Raw genomic sequence first — 16889 nt, 5'->3', positions numbered from 1 at the left:
GTCTAGCCAAAGACGTTAAAGAAAAGCGCTTCTTGGGAGGCAACCCAAGCATATTGTACGGTTAGTTACAAATTTATTATAATTATTATAGTTCTTAGTAGTAAAATTAGTAGTATTATATTTATAGATTTTTTTTAGATTTCAAATTTTTTTTTATTCCCGCAAGGTGCCTTGATAATTTTTGTGAAGTGTTTCAGAAATTTTCTGTGATGGCATGAGGTAAAAATATTCAGAAAAAAAAAAGAGAGAAAAGAAAAAACAAGCGAGACATGAAGTTGGCCAATTTTATTTAGGAGGTCTGGCAGAACATTCCAGTAGCTGAATACGCCCGTTTACATTTAGGGGCCGTTTGGTTCATGCAGAGGAAACGGAATGGAATGCAGAAAGGGAAACAGACGGAATGGAAAGGAATGATCCAGAATTCCTTTACTCGTTTGTTTCACCTCCAGATCGGAAAGAAAATCTGTTGATTGCCTTTGATTGCCTTTGTATGTGTTTGGCAGGATTATACGAGGGAATCAACTTATGACTTTATATTTTTTATGTAAATCAAATAATATTATTTTTTTAATGTGAAAATTAAAGTAATAAATTGAAAAATTAATATATTAATTGGTAAGTTATTAAAAAAAATTATTTTCTTAACTTCTTTTACTTCTTTTCACATTTATAAAATAAGCCAATATGTGGAGCATAAACCAACTCCAAAGATAAGACATGTTGTAATGTCTCGATTTAGAAAAGTTATACTAATGGAAGCAGAGAGATAGAAAATTGCAGACTTTTAGAACTTACTACTTTGATCACTTGGCCGTGATGACTTTGTACAATTGTGTGACAGTATACATATTTTCTTAATTTTAGTATTTCTGTATGCAGACCTCAGTTGCACTCCTGAACACTTGAATTAGGTGGACAACTTGTTCCAATACTAACTATATAACACTTTCTGCAGTACTATATGACAAGCACTAGTCAAATTTCTTAACTTTTATGGTCGCAAAATAAAATCTCTGATGACATTAATCATCGAAGCCAGACATTTCTTTCACGAATATATTTTTCCCACAACAAAATTTATTTTTCTGTGCTGCAGCAGCACATTAACACATATACTGTAATTGGTATGTCTCACTCAGTCAGTCGGACTTCTGGAGTTAGGATCTGTTGAGATGCACACATAACTTAAAACTATAATCAAATCTATGTAACCAGACAATCGTGCCTCTGAAAATTAAAGCAACACAACTATCAGGCAGCAGCATAGTAAATTTCCTAATAAACTCCTTGAATCAGCATACCCCAAATCACTCTGCAAATCCCAGACCCCTTGCAGAATTAATACTCCACTTAGCCGCCGCCCTGAGTGCATTAGATGAGGTCAAGAAAATACTCCCAGCCAAAAAATAGGAAGCAACAACACTGGAGACTATTACTACTAGTAGCATAATTCTTATCACCACTATAAAAAATATAATCAAGCCACATCATTCACCACATATTTAATACAACAGTAGACGCCATATCAATTGCAACCAAGAAGCTAAAATCAAATCATAAAATTGCAATCAAGAAGCTAAACCAAAACATTAAATTGATAAAACAGAGCTACAAATTACAAATAAAGGTTTCACATAAGTGAACATTATCATCATCCTACCCAATGCAACTCATAAAATATAATAATCCTAGAAAATATGAGATGGAAAATCATTTAAGCCCTGATTAAATTAATAATTACTAATTTAACAGTAGCATTCTGCCGGAGAAAAAACAAACTACAAGACAAAGTACTACAAGATGTATAGTAGTTACCTGAATTTACAACACAAGTATGCTGTAGATGCCAAAAGTCTGTAGAATTTGTTAAGGAATTCTGCCACAATAATCTTTACCTGAAAATTCTGCAGGTTGCAAGTTGAGAACATACAGATTTAAACAAAAGACTAATGTATAGTATCAAGTAACAACCACCATAATTCACAGATAAAAGGCCTTGCAAATTAAATCATAAAATTGATAGAACATAGCAACAAATTACTAGTGACCAATGTAACTCAAAAAATCACATATCATTATCCCTGATATTCGACATGATACTGGAAAAATAAATTATAGATAAGAAAATAAACTTGTCTTCATAATTGCAATATAGTCACATATGGATCCTTCGGATTGTAGAAGCTCAATCAGACCTTCTGCTGTTCTCACCAATAAGATTTTTAACAAAGGCAGCTTTTAAAGAAGAAGGACACTTGTTAAAAATCATGAGCTTGTTCGGTTGTGATGTTAGAATGTCTGCTACCTCAAATACTTGAGTAGTAGTGACACCTTCCAAGTTAAATGATAGTAGTTCTTCTATAACTTTTTCACTTTTTTCAGCCAACTCTTGCTCTCTTTCATCAGCACGAGACATAACATTAGCCATGGTGGAGAGATGAACATTCATGTCTTTCATGAAGGACTGTAAGCTAGAAATTTCAGAAGCTGCAACACTCTCACTTTTTTTCCCTATTTTTTTAGTTTTCTCAACTTTTGCTTTCTTTGACGGTGGAGCCTCTGATTCATCCAGTTGTGTGACATTACCACTAACATCAATCTCTTCATCACTCGAGTCGAGTGTGACTTGAATAGGGGCTGCTTTTTCCATGCTATTAACCGCATCAACAAAGCCTTCAGCTGGTTTTCCGGTGGCATAGTCTTTGCCGTAAATAGTCATTAACTCATGGAAATGCGGAAAAGCAACTCCATACAAGTTCTTGCACGTAGTATGAGTCTAAACAAAAAAAATATTAATATATTATAACCAAAGATACACAAAATAAAATCAAATAACTAGCATGAAAAATTTTGGTCTTACCTTGCAATACTCATCATACACAGATCTATCTACAGATATCATCTTCCTATCATCATCCCACATAAACCCACTAGTAGAAAGCATTTGAGCAATGGCCCTGAACTTGCTAACAAGTGTCTTAAGCCGGGAGTCAATGTGTGGTGTAGCTTTTAAACCACATGTAGGAAGAGCCTTTCCTATGATCTCCTCCAAACGAACCATATATCCATTTCTAAAGCCATTATCACATTTCCAATGTGGATCACTAGCTAACTCTAACAAAGCAGAGACAAGAACTGTATCTTCTTCGGCAGTCCAAAAACGTTTATTCCTGCCTCGACCATTTCCGATGACACCACTTTCTTCCATCCTATCATAACAATCAAGTCATGTAAAACATGCAAGATAATATGAGAAAAGATAATATGAGAAAATTATACATATAGACAAATGAAATGATCAAATTGGTACAAGATTCTAATAAATCAAATTCAACCACAAGCTAGTTCCAATAAATTGCAACTAAAAACAATCACAAACAAACTAAGTGTATAACTAATTTGCTCTACGATTATGTGTAGCTCTCCATTCGTTGAACATGTTTTGAGCCATTTGATTTCTGAAATTAGTCCATGGGTCGGTGACAACAATTGTGTGTATGTACTCTGCTTGATCACCTTCATCACCTTCATCATCGTCACTATCAACCTCCTCATAAAGTTTATTGTCATTAAATGATCTTGGAGACATATATCTTTTAACCAGGTTATGTAATAAAGCACATGCAAGCACAATACGACCATGTGTTTGTAAGCTAAACCAGGATGGACTTCTTAGAATCCCCCATCTGCCTTTCAATAATCCAAAGCATCGCTCAATCACATTTCTAGCTCTAGCATGTTTCAAGTTGAAATACTCTTCAGCTGTGTGTGGTTGACGTGCACCATTATCCCACTCTCTAAGGTGATAAAGATGTCCTCTATATGGTGCTAAAAATCCCTCTCCATTAGTATATCCTCCATCACATAGATAATAACAACCTTGTCACAAGGAAAAAAAACAAAATTTATCATTATTAAGTTGTAATAATAATAAATTAGAGTACTAAATATGCTAACTACCTTTTGGAACTTTTAAACCATTAGGCCTAGAAATTGCATCTCGAAGAACCCGAACATCATGTGCGGATCCCTCCCAACCAGGTAACACATATATGAATTCCATGTCAGGCGAGCATACTCCTAAAACATTCATGGAAAGGATACCTTTTCTTGTTCGATATTTTGCTCGTTCCTCAGAAGGTACAGTCACACTAATCATTGTACCATCAAGTGCACCTAAAGAATTCTACAATAAATATAACAATCATTATAATTTATATATTATATTTAAACATTTTTTTTGTGAAAAATGAATATTATACCTGAAAGCAATTCCATCTCTCATCATCGCAGTCCTCGGATACAGGTGTTGGTTTTTTAAGGAGCACAACATGTAATCTCAGGATGGCAAGCAAACATGCATGAAATTGCCTACTAACAGTTTCACCACTTCTATAAAAATGAGCACTGATAGTTCTATTTTTTTTATGATGAGCTAGTGTGTATAAAAACCCTGCAAGAATCTCTTCTAAACACATATTTTTTGTCTCACTCAATCCACCCACATCTCTAACCATCTCAAGAAGAACACAAAATGTTCTTCGATTTACACGAAGGAAATTCCTACACACAGTGTCACTTTCCCGTATCATTTGATTCAAATTATACAATCTCCTTTTTCTTCTGGTCCTTTTGTCAAGTTGTATTCTTTGAGAATTATGTAATGTATTCCTAACCGAGTACCACAGTAGATGCAACATTACAAAACAATTAATCATTGTAACTATAAAACGAATATTGTCCCAATTTCTTCTATTTCTGAATGGAGCACCAATGCGAGCCATTCTCTGTAAAATTGAACAAAAATACTGAACAACTGAATAATCACAGTGCCTTGCTTATTCAACCCATAACATGTATATGTATCGGATATGCTATAACAGTGATCCACAAGCATGTAATAGTGAAAGGTTAATAAAAAAAGAGGAGGAAAGATAAGGAATAAGTACCGGAAAGTTTTCTCACAAATCCGATGATGAAGCAGATGAAGCAGAGGAGTGAAAAAGCGGAGCCCTTTTTTTTTGCGGGAGATGGTCGCGGGTAATGACCAGGGAAAGAGAATATAAAACCCTAGTATAGTGCGGGGAATGAAAATAGAAGAGTTTTGGGTAAACCCAAAACTTAAAATGGTCAAAGGGAATGCTTTTTTTTGGTAAACAAACAATAACAAACGGAATGAATATAGTTAATTCCCTTTCCCTTTGTAAATTACCCCAAAACAAACGGCCCCTTAGTAGAATGGGCATCTTCGCCTTCTGCCAAGCTGTTCTATTTTCTATTTCCTCTACGCGCATTACAGTTCCAAGCGCTTGCAAGTCACTTGGGTTTATTTCAGTCAAGCCCATTCAGCAAAGTCCAACACCTCTGAGCTCGGCCCAAGTTGGAAAGCCCAGCGCGCTCACTTCAGTTTTCTCGCGCTTGTTCCGGTTCAAGAGGATCGTGCTTAGAGAGGGTTTGAACCCCTGACTTCGGGCTTGCAAAACAATACACCAACCACTTGGCCAACTATATTCATGCTTCAAATGGATGCTAATGTTGTATATTTCTCCAGCTTCACAAATCAGTATCAAGCCACTTGTTAGGGGAGTTTTCTAAACCATTTGTTATCTATTTAATTATTATGTTATGTTATATTATATTATATTATATTATATTATTATTATATTATATAATATTTTTTATTATTCATTGAGGACAATGAACCATCCAAGTGTGGGGATGTGTTCTCACGAATAATAATATTATTTTTTTAAAAAAAATATATATATTTATAAAATCAAAAAAAATTGAAAATTTCAAAAAAATTTGTATATAATTATCTTGTCTCAAAGCATGTTTAGTGAGTACTTATACACATATTGTAGACTAATGTGCATGATTAATTCTGAGCATCATATTCATGATAAAAATCATTCAATGCATGATAATTCTTTGTGTGTGCTTGCGAAAATTTTAAAACTTGAGATGCATCTTAGTCAATTTCTATGAGTAAAGCATGCTTTCACCTGGTGAGATTTTGAGCCTAATTTATGATTGATACAATTTTTATCAATCTAATTTTTTGTGAGTGGTGTTCATCATTTGGCTTGTTTCTCTAGAACTTGATTTAAACCTTATTGAGATGAAATGTTATGTGTATGCATGAAAATGATAAAGGCACTAGGATTAACCTCGTCTATCCAAACAGTACCCGAGAATTATATCCTTAGTGAACCCTCTTGAGCTTATATCCATTTTTTTTTGTTTATCACCAATCAATGAATTTTGAGCCTACTTGTTTATTCTTGTCTTGATGACTAGTAGAGCATTTTTTGATTCACTGGAGCGGTGGTTAACATTCAAGTGTGGGGATTTTTTTTTGTCAAAGGGTGAAAGTTTGGTGGGAATCAAGAAAAAAAAAAAGAAAAAAAAAAGTATCAGGTACTCCTTTGAGATCAATGGGTGGTAATTGCAATGTCATATGAAAAGGACGATCCATGTGCACGTGCTGGTATTAAGCACAATTGTACTAGAAATTAAGGGGATCAAATTAATTCCTCTTATTTTTCTTGGTGACTTTTCACTGCCCTTGGTTACTGGAGAAAAACTTGACTTTGAAAAGAAAAAAAAGGAAAAGGAAAAAAAAATAGCAAGTGGAGAATGTGTTCATTGGTGTTACAATGTGAAAGGAGGGAAAGTACGTAATATGTACTTGGGCTTTAATGCTTGTGAAAGCTTGATCACCTTTTACATGATTCAAATTTCATGTTGAGTGCTTAATCAAAAGTGAACATTGTGCTCTATTAGTTATCGAGTTAGCCACTTGTTAGCTTATTTCTTTGATATCCTACCCATGCCTAAGCCTCGTTGCAACCCTTAACAAAGTCCTTTTGATTTGTGCGTGCATAAATACAGAGTAGTGGAGATTTGGTAGACAACCAAGTTTGTGGTAGTACATGTCCATATCGATTGAATTTGAGTGAAACATTTACACCCCAAACACTTGTGTGAATTGAGAGTAATGTGAGATCTTATATCCATAGCATGCTTACTTATTTGATGCGACTTTGATGTATATTTCATGATATTTTTGTCTATCTAGACATTGTGTGCACGCTTGGATTGTTGTGTATAAATGGTGCATAAGTGATAGTACTAGTACTTTCACACTTGTTCAGATTGTTATGTAATTGAAGGTTGCATATGTGGTACGATGATGTTGTTAGTGCTTGAGATTTGATGATTGAAAATATTTGATTTTGTGGGTATATCTTCTATAAACCCTCACGAGACAACACTCGTCCTACTAGGGCTGCCTAGGGGTTTAAAGGCTTGTTGCATACGCTCAATGCAATCGTGTCATCTACGAAAGTGATGTTAGTAGTTAGTTAGTAATATTTCTATTATATGTTGCCCGAGGACGTGCAATATGCTAAGTGTGGGGATATTTGATAGAGTACATATTTATATATATTTTAGATGATAATTATTCTCATATTAGTTATATTTTGCATTTAATTGGACATATATTAATTATATTTTAATATCTTATTGTAGGGAGCAAGGAATTCTAAATTGGAAAGGATTTGGACAAATTAGAGGAAAATTCGCAACTATTGGGCTACCCGCATTCGGAATATTGTTTGGTCCATATCTTGAGTTCTAGAAGTCGGATTTGGGCGATTCAACAGCCCACGCGAAGATAATTTAATTTTCTATCATTCTAGATGGGTCCAGATATCAAAAGTCCGCTGAAATAGCCCAGGAACAGGGGAGAAAGTCAACTGCGAATTTTGACCTTTTGGAAACCCATTCAGTTTCGGAATTGCCTTGTATATTCCTATTAGAATAAAAAAAAACACTTTTGTATTAGGTATTATTAGAGACAGAGCTTTACATACGTGCTACGGAGGAGAGCCACGGAGAAGAAGAGAAAGGATCGGCATTCTGTATCGATTTCTATTCTTTTGATGATTCTTATGTGTTTTACTATGATTATGATTGGCTAAACCTCGATTGTTGGAGGGCTGTTTTGAAGCCCTAAACTTTATGACAATGATATTTTGATTTTCCGAGATATGTTATTGATTGCACTTATATATACGTCAATGCTTATAGATATTCTTGAATTAACTGTGGTATGTGGACATCCAATTCAGTTATGTGATTGATATATCTGTAAAGTCAATTAATCTTTCTATGTGGTCCATGGGATTAATTGTATCAGTGTGTAATCTGTTTAGCCTTTCTATGTGGTCCATGGGGTTATGCGGATAGCAGAGCTTGTTTCTATGTGGGCCATGACAAGTTCTCTATAAGTGTCTTTCAGTACATATCATAAGGGTTTCAGAGTATGTCATGGGTTTAGTGGTGGATTAATATGCTTTCCAACATGCTTCTTTAATTGTTAAAAACACATTTGCTTTAGTTTAATAATTAGTTTAATTAATAGATAAAACAAAATCCAATCGTTATTTCTTTGCAAAATATAAGTTAAGTGAGCCCTTGATTCCTGGCGTTGAACGATACCCTTACTTATTCTATATTATTATCGGCAGAAAAAGGGTTTAAATTGAGTCACACCAATATCTCAACTTTCTTTTGTATATAGTCGTATATTAAACGACCTTTTACATGCTGGATGGAAGATATTTTTAGTAGACCTCTAACTGTCGGTGCCACATATATCTTTCGCACATTTATTAACAATAGCCCGCAAGAAATGTGCTAAAATAGGAAAATTTCAAATGTTGATGAAATGATCCTTTTTTGTAGACATGAGTGGATCTTGAAAATGAAATAGTGCATGGAACAAGCCCTAGACACTTACATAGTCATACACAATACACATGAGTCCCATATGAGTCCCTTATTTTTTTTCGACCAACCTCCTCCCACCCTCTCTGCATTACACATTACCGCAAACTTAAGATTTGGATACCTTACTTGTAGAGCGTTTTATATATATCATTTCTATAGTGTTTTTAAAATAAAAACCATAAGCTAGTGCCCATTATAAAAAAAATAGAAAAAGAGAACATTATCTTTATAGTGTTTTGAATTGAATGCATTTAAGTGGAAACTTCGAAGGAGCAACGAAATTAACGCAATCTAAGTAAGTTTTTGATTTAATTTTTATTTTTTATATATACTTTGATAGTGGTATTGTTCTGTATGTGTTAGGTCCTCTTAACTCACTATATAGATTAATATAGTGAACACAATCAATCACACAGAATGACAATATAAGAGATTGAAAGCAGTAAACTCTTATTCACAAAGCTTGGTCGGTTACAAAAACTCTCTCAGTGATATATATATTATCACTAAGAGCTGCTAGGGTTCTACTAAGAATATACTCGATAACTCAACTCGTATAGAGTAACCCTAATCTGTGTTTATATGGACACAGTTACAAAATCAATCTCTGATTTGATATCCTATAAATCAGCTATGTATTCTATCAATCAAAGATTGCTACTGTTTTCTGTTTAGTTTCCATAGTCTGCAAATCACTCCTCCGCTTCTATCCTTCCTTGACGTATATCCGCTTCTGAGCTCTTTCCACGTGTAAACTCTGACGAGTCTTGACTATGTAAACTCTGATCAGACTTTATCAAACTCTGATCAGCTCCCAGCTTAAACTCTGATCACTCCCGTTCTAAAACAAACTTTAAGAACATAATTAGTAATCATCAATTATATCTAACAATCTCCCCCAACTTGTGCATAAATATGTTATGTGCAAGTTAACAGATAATTGATGATGTCAAAACAAATAAGTCAAATGCACCAGAGTTTAGCTACATAACAGAAAACTTTTAAAACTTACTGATACTTTTACTCCTTAGCTTCATAGACACCATTGGCTGTCTTCATGTATTCTCTGAGGAGTTCTCTTTCAGCTTCTGCAAGTGCTGCAATCATCTGTCTTTTGACTTCTCTCAATTCTGGATCTGAAACTCCAGTTTGATAGATTGCAGCTCTAAGATCATAGATCTTGTTTCTTCTCATGTCTTTATCCAGCCTGATGTAGTAACCTTTGTCAGACTCTTCATTATCTTTATAGTGTTTTAAATTGAATGCATTTAAGTGGAAACTTCGAAGGAGCAACGAAATTAACGCAATCTAAGTAAGTTTTTGATTTAATTTTTATTTTTTATATATACTTTGATAGTGGTATTGTTCTGTATGTGTTAGGTCCTCTTAACTCACTATATAGATTAATATAGTGAACACAATCAATCACACAGAATGACAATATAAGAGATTGAAAGCAGTAAACTCTTATTCACAAAGCTTGATCGGTTACAAAAACTCTCTCAGTGATTTATATATTATCACTAAGAGCTGCTAGGGTTCTACTAAGAATATACTCGATAACTCAACTCGTATAGAGTAACCCTAATCTGTGTTTATATGGACACAGTTACAAAATCAATCTCTGATTTGATATCCTATAAATCAGCTATGTATTCTATCAATCAAAGATTGCTACTGTTTTCTGTTTAGTTTCCATAGTCTGCAAATCACTCCTCCGCTTCTATCCTTCCTTGACGTATATCCGCTTCTGAGCTCTTTCCACGTGTAAACTCTGACGAGTCTTGACTATGTAAACTCTGATCAGACTTTATCAAACTCTGATCAGCTCCCAGCTTAAACTCTGATCACTCCCGTTCTAAAACAAACTTTAAGAACATTAGTAATCATCAATTATATCTAACAATCTCCCCCAACTTGTGCATAAATATGTTATGTGCAAGTTAACAGATAATTGATGATGTCAAAACAAATAAGTCAAATGCACCAGAGTTTAGCTACATAACAGAAAACTTTTAAAACTTACTGATACTTTTACTCCTTAGCTTCATAGACACCATTGGCTGTCTTCATGTATTCTCTGAGGAGTTCTCTTTCAGCTTCTGCAAGTGCTGCAATCATCTGTCTTTTGACTTCTCTCAATTCTGGATCTGAAACTCCAGTTTGATAGATTGCAGCTCTAAGATCATAGATCTTGTTTCTTCTCATGTCTTTATCCAGCCTGATGTAGTAACCTTTGTCAGACTCTTCATTATCTTTATAGTGTTTTAAATTGAATGCATTTAAGTGGAAACTTCGAAGGAGCAACGAAATTAACGCAATCTAAGTAAGTTTTTGATTTAATTTTTATTTTTTATATATACTTTGATAGTGGTATTGTTCTGTATGTGTTAGGTCCTCTTAACTCACTATATAGATTAATATAGTGAACACAATCAATCACACAGAATGACAATATAAGAGATTGAAAGCAGTAAACTCTTATTCACAAAGCTTGATCGGTTACAAAAACTCTCTCAGTGATTTATATATTATCACTAAGAGCTGCTAGGGTTCTACTAAGAATATACTCGATAACTCAACTCGTATAGAGTAACCCTAATCTGTGTTTATATGGACACAGTTACAAAATCAATCTCTGATTTGATATCCTATAAATCAGCTATGTATTCTATCAATCAAAGATTGCTACTGTTTTCTGTTTAGTTTCCATAGTCTGCAAATCACTCCTCCGCTTCTATCCTTCCTTGACGTATATCCGCTTCTGAGCTCTTTCCACGTGTAAACTCTGACGAGTCTTGACTATGTAAACTCTGATCAGACTTTATCAAACTCTGATCAGCTCCCAGCTTAAACTCTGATCACTCCCGTTCTAAAACAAACTTTAAGAACATTAGTAATCATCAATTATATCTAACAATCTCCCCCAACTTGTGCATAAATATGTTATGTGCAAGTTAACAGATAATTGATGATGTCAAAACAAATAAGTCAAATGCACCAGAGTTTAGCTACATAACAGAAAACTTTTAAAACTTACTGATACTTTTACTCCTTAGCTTCATAGACACCATTGGTTGTCTTCATGTATTCTCTGAGGAGTTCTCTTTCAGCTTCTGCAAGTGCTGCAATCATCTGTCTTTTGACTTCTCTCAATTCTGGATCTGAAACTCCAGTTTGATAGATTGCAGCTCTAAGATCATAGATCTTGTTTCTTCTCATGTCTTTATCCAGCCTGATGTAGTAACCTTTGTCAGACTCTTCATTGAAATTGAGAGCTCTGATTCCAGCTACTGTTTCCAATTGTGCTAAATTTTTCTTCATCTCAACTAGCTGTCCTTGATCATTGAGGTATTTTGGAACAAAAGGTCCAGCATTCTTATTTCCAGTTATACCCATCTTTCTCCTGATTTGATCTTTGATCAGATTTGAGATGTGTTGACATGACTTGTTCTTCACTTGAAATATGTGTGAGACATATCTCAATTCCTCCCAGTGTTTAGCATAGAGATCAGCTTCAATAACTCTAAACACTGTTCCATCAGACATGAAGTAGATAAGAATGTTATCACCTCTGTCATTCTTCACCAGTTGGACTGAATCAAGTTTGTCCATTCTTTCTTGCAATGCTCCAGTCCTGGGTGCACAGAGAGATGAGGGGTCATCTGGCCTTGATCCTATGCTTTGATCAAATTTTTCATATTTAGATCCTAACCCTCCTTTATCTCTTCCTGCTTTTCGATGAGAGATTGGTTGAATTGAGCTCTTGTCATATGTTATCTCAGTCATCAGACTTGGCTTTGCAAATCCTGGCAATGGGGTTGTTGTTGGTTTAAACACAACTTGAGCCTTGTCAGAGGTTGTCTCCTTCTTATCTTCTTTATTAACTTGAGCTATGTCAGAGGTTAATCTTTCTTCTTGTAATTCTGCAATATGAGCTCTGTTAGAGATTGCAGCTTCTTTTTGTTTTTCTTCTACAACTTGATCTCTGTCAGAGGTTGTAGACTTCCTTTGAACCCAACCTTTCTCTAGGTGTTCATCTACTTTGCTTTTTCCCTTGGTTGTATACTCATCTTCAGAGTATACCTTTTTGATTGGTAAACTCTGATCAGCAATAGCAGTTTCCTTTATCAGTATCCCCTTTTCTTTTGGTCTGGCAGTTGATTTTGCAGGTTTCTGAATTTGTCCTGAGTTTATAGCTTCAACATATTCTTTCTTCAGTTCAGCTTCCTCTGCAGCAATCAACTCCAAATCCAATTTAGCTTCTGGATTTTCTTGTTCAAATATCAGTCTAGCATATTCTTCATCAGTCATTGGTTTATCTGATCCAGCCACTGGTCTTTGCTTTGATCCAGATGTGACATTGTGTGTTGGAGCTGGAGCAGACTTTGAGCTTTGCTTAGACTGTTTTGCACTGTCAGAGTTTGAAACTCTTCCACCAGTTGCAGTTTGAAACCTATTATGCTTAGTAAAGTCATCCATATCATCATCATCATCCTTGTTCTTTCTTTTCAGAGTTTGAGAAGTAGACTTGCATTTGACATTAGCTACTCTTGTAGGAACAATCGGACCTTGGTCCTGCGTTTTATGATACTAATTAAAAGTTCGAACAGAATATTAACCTTAATCGCTACGGCGCAAGCGATTCAAATCCACGTCTTCTACTGTATTCCTTGATTCTCCTTGGACGAAGTGTGGCCTTCGATCTCCCAAGGTGTGCCTCTCCTTAAAGCTCCGAAAACCCAAAACCCTAGCTGTCTCCTTGAGAAAAACGTCTGCCTCTCTCTGACTCTAGGATTAATTCGTTTTGGTGTGTTTTTCAGCTTTAGGAGAACGAGAATATATATAGGCTACAGCAGGGATCATGGATCATTAGGTCAGGCCTTCTAATGACATTCCGGGCCAGGCCCAATGTCATTAAATATTAATTCTATCCACTAAAGAACTAATATTTGCACTACCTTTCCTAATTCCGTAAATTAATTATTTAATTCGGCTCCCATATTAATTGCTTATAAATTCCCCATGTTTAAGATATCGCATGTCCATTAATTAAATTAATTTCTGACAATTAATTTAATCAATATCTTTTATCCTTGATCATCCACTCAACCTTATAATTATGCAAGAACAAATCTGCCTGCAGGACTAAAGCATAATTATCTTTATGAGCTTTCAAGAGGACATCATCACCCGAATATATTTTTCGGACACGGTTTCCTTCTATAGTCAATATCCCACTCTGTATATAATGTCATTGCCCAATACATAAATTCGTAATTTAAAATAAATTACTTAATTTATGAGTCAAGGCATGTGCATTAAATACAAGTGTCAATCACTATATCCGGATTAAGAACTTAAGCATTAATAACATCATAGAATCTTAGTTCTTTATTGTCAGAATTAAAGAAACAATTATTCTACTATTTTGATCCCGTTCAATATACACAAAGTATATAAATATTATTCAATAGTCAAGACAAACTATTTCCAAATAATACTTCAGCCGTTCCAGTGGTTTGTCTAACACCACTGCGACTGTGAACCTTTATTATATTATATAAGGAGTCTGACAATCTAATCTTCTGCTATCCCATTTGATACTAGATTGTCTACAATATATAATATACAGACAATGTGAAAACATGCATTGAAGATTCTCAAATAATTGTTATATACTTCAAACGAATATTTCAGTATAACCCTAACAATCTCCCACTTATACTCAAGATATTCTTTGAGTATATCAGTGTCTATTACAAGCAATCCACTACCAACTATATATAACTATGTGGCAAAGTATCTGACTCCTATCGCTTCCACGTGCTCCTCAAAAGCCTTAGCTGGTAAGCTCTTCGTGAAAGGATCTGCCCGGTTATCCTTCGATGCTATGTCAGCCACAATGATATCTCCTCGCTTAACGAACTGTCGTATGAGGTGATACTTACGCTCTATGTGTTTCGCTGCCTTATGGGCCCGCGGTTCCTTGGTATTCGCCACAGCACCAGTGTTATCACAATAAATCGTGATCTGCTGTGGCAGATTAGGAACCACATCCAAATCCAGCAGGAAGTTTCGGAACCATATAGCCTCTTTGGCTGCCTCCGAGGCTGCCACATATTCGGCTTCCATGGTTGAGTCCGCGATGCATTTCTGCTTCACACTCCTCCATATTACGGCTCCACCTCCAAAAGTAAAAACACATCCCGAGGTGGACTTTCTCTTATCCTTATCCGTCTGGAAATCCGAATCGGTATATCCCAGAGGCAATAAATCAGAGGACTTGTAAACCAGCATATACTCCTTAGTCCTTCGCAGGTACTTGAGTATTGCTTTTACGGCACTCCAATGTTCTTGTCCTGGGTTTGACTGGTATCTGCTAACCATGCCCACGGCAAAGCAGATATCAGGCTTCATACATAACATTGCATACATTAGGCTCCCACATGCCGAAGCATAAGGAACTACCTTCATGTTCTCTATCTCCTTAGGTGTCGAAGGACATTGCCTCTTTGATAGAGTAACTCCATGTCTGAAGGGTAAATTACCCTTCTTGGAGTCCAGCATGTTAAAACGAGCTAATACGTCATCTATGTAGGGCTCCTGAGATAAAGCCAACATCCTTTTCTTGCGATCCCTTATAAGTTTGATCCCAAGGATGTATGCTGCTTCACCTAAGTCCTTCATTTCAAATTGTTTGAACAACCATGCCTTTATTGAAGACAACATCTTAACATTGTTTCCAATGAGTAAAATGTCATCAACATAAAGCACTAGAAAAACCACTGCATTTCCCTCACATCTCTTATACACGCATGCTTCGCTTGGACATTGATCAAATCCATATGACTGGACTGCCTGATCAAAGCGAATGTTCCAATACCTAGAAGCTTGTTTAAGTCCATAAATAGACCTCTTCAGCTTACATACAAGATGCTCTTGGCCTTCTTTAATGAATCCCTCTGGTTGCTGCATATAGATGGTTTCCTCAAGATTTCCATTAAGGAAAGCTGTCTTGACATCCATTTGCCAAATCTCATAATCGAGATGAGCTGCTATAGATAAAAGAATACGGATTGACTTAAGCATGACTACCGGCGAAAAGGTTTCCTCATAATCGATACCTTCTTTCTGAGTATACCCTTTCGCAACAAGTCTTGCTTTCCAGGCTTTCACCTTTTTGTCTGATCCCCTCTTTTTCTTGTAGACCCACTTACATCCAATAGGTTTTACACCTTTGGGTGGTTCCACGAGCTCCCAGACCTGATTAGAATACATAGATTCCATCTCAGAATTCATTGCCTTTTGCCAAAGACTTGCATCTTTGTCTTGTATTGCCTCTTCGTATGTCCGGGGATCATCATCATGTTCACCAGAGACCAAGTCCGAAGACTCTCCCAAAAACATGAATCTGTCGGGCTGTCGAACAAACCTCCCACTACGATGAGGAACTGGTGCGGTATTAGTGACCGGTTGCACAGTCTGCTGTGGTTGTTCTACTTGTACTACAGGTTCATTATTCGTCCCTCCCACTAATTCCTCTAAAACGATACTACTCATGGGTTTGTGATTTATTATATAGTCTTCCTCTAAGAATCTTGCATTGGTGCTAACAGTGACATCCCGATCCTTAGGACTATAAAATAAATAACCTTTTGTTCCCATGGGGTAGCCTACAAACAGCTTTACTTCTGTACGAGATTCTAGCTTAGTCGCGTTCTTGTTCAGCACATGTGCTGGACAACCCCATATCCGAATGTGTCTCAGACTCGGTTTGTCCCCGGTCCATAATTCTAAAGGGGTTTTAGGAACCGACTTAGAAGGTACTAAGTTCAGAAGATAAGCTGCTGTCTCTAAGGCATGTCCCCAAAAGGACTTGGGTAAATCCGAATAACTCATCATCGATCTAACACTCTCTAAAAGAGTCCAGTTCTTTCTCTCTGCTACACCGTTCGGCTGGGGTGTGCCTGGTGCAGTCAACTGGGATTCTATCCCATTCTCTGATAAATATTCCCTGAATTCCCCAAGCAAGTATTCGCCACCACGATCAGATCGTAGTGACTTGATACTTTTATTATGTCGCTTCT

General features: G+C 35.8%; 2 protein-coding genes across 2 annotated transcripts; both read right to left on the bottom strand.

Moving 5' to 3' along the window:
* Positions 1–2085: 2085 nt before the first annotated feature.
* Positions 2086–3251, bottom strand: LOC108222913 (uncharacterized). The gene is made up of 2 exons (XM_017396888.2): positions 2861–3251; positions 2086–2776 (listed from the first exon to the last, which is right to left on the bottom strand). Exons 1-2 carry the CDS (start codon positions 3206–3208, stop codon positions 2186–2188), a joined length of 939 nt encoding a protein of 312 aa, XP_017252377.2. The 5' UTR covers positions 3209–3251; the 3' UTR covers positions 2086–2185.
* Positions 3252–3315: 64 nt separating this feature from the next.
* LOC135149325 (protein ANTAGONIST OF LIKE HETEROCHROMATIN PROTEIN 1-like) lies at positions 3316–5103 on the bottom strand. Its single transcript, XM_064084807.1, has 3 exons — positions 4263–5103; positions 3961–4186; positions 3316–3879 (listed from the first exon to the last, which is right to left on the bottom strand). The coding sequence occupies exons 1-3, from the start codon at positions 4782–4784 to the stop codon at positions 3395–3397; spliced, it is 1233 nt and encodes a 410-aa protein (XP_063940877.1). The 5' UTR covers positions 4785–5103; the 3' UTR covers positions 3316–3394.
* Positions 5104–16889: the final 11786 nt, after the last annotated feature.

This window comes from Daucus carota, chromosome 9 (genome assembly GCF_001625215.2).
Source record: "Daucus carota subsp. sativus chromosome 9, DH1 v3.0, whole genome shotgun sequence".
In the NCBI taxonomy this organism is placed as follows: domain Eukaryota; kingdom Viridiplantae; phylum Streptophyta; class Magnoliopsida; order Apiales; family Apiaceae; genus Daucus; species Daucus carota.
Note: the sequence above shows the minus strand (reverse complement) of the source record. Positions and strands in the feature narration are given on the sequence as shown.

Excerpts from the sequence above, each read along its gene's own strand:
- LOC108222913 (XM_017396888.2), bottom strand. The coding sequence starts at position 3,208 with ATGGAAGAAAGTGGTGTCATCGGAAATGGTCGAGGCAGGAATAAACGT. Across the intron at positions 2,777-2,860 it reads TGTATGATGAGTATTGCAAG|ACTCATACTACGTGCAAGAA; the intron begins GTAAGACCAAAA and ends TTTTTTGTTTAG.
- LOC135149325 (XM_064084807.1), bottom strand. The coding sequence starts at position 4,784 with ATGGCTCGCATTGGTGCTCCATTCAGAAATAGAAGAAATTGGGACAAT. Across the intron at positions 4,187-4,262 it reads AGAGATGGAATTGCTTTCAG|AATTCTTTAGGTGCACTTGA; the intron begins GTATAATATTCA and ends TATTTATTGTAG. Across the intron at positions 3,880-3,960 it reads TGGTTTAAAAGTTCCAAAAG|GTTGTTATTATCTATGTGAT; the intron begins GTAGTTAGCATA and ends CCTTGTGACAAG.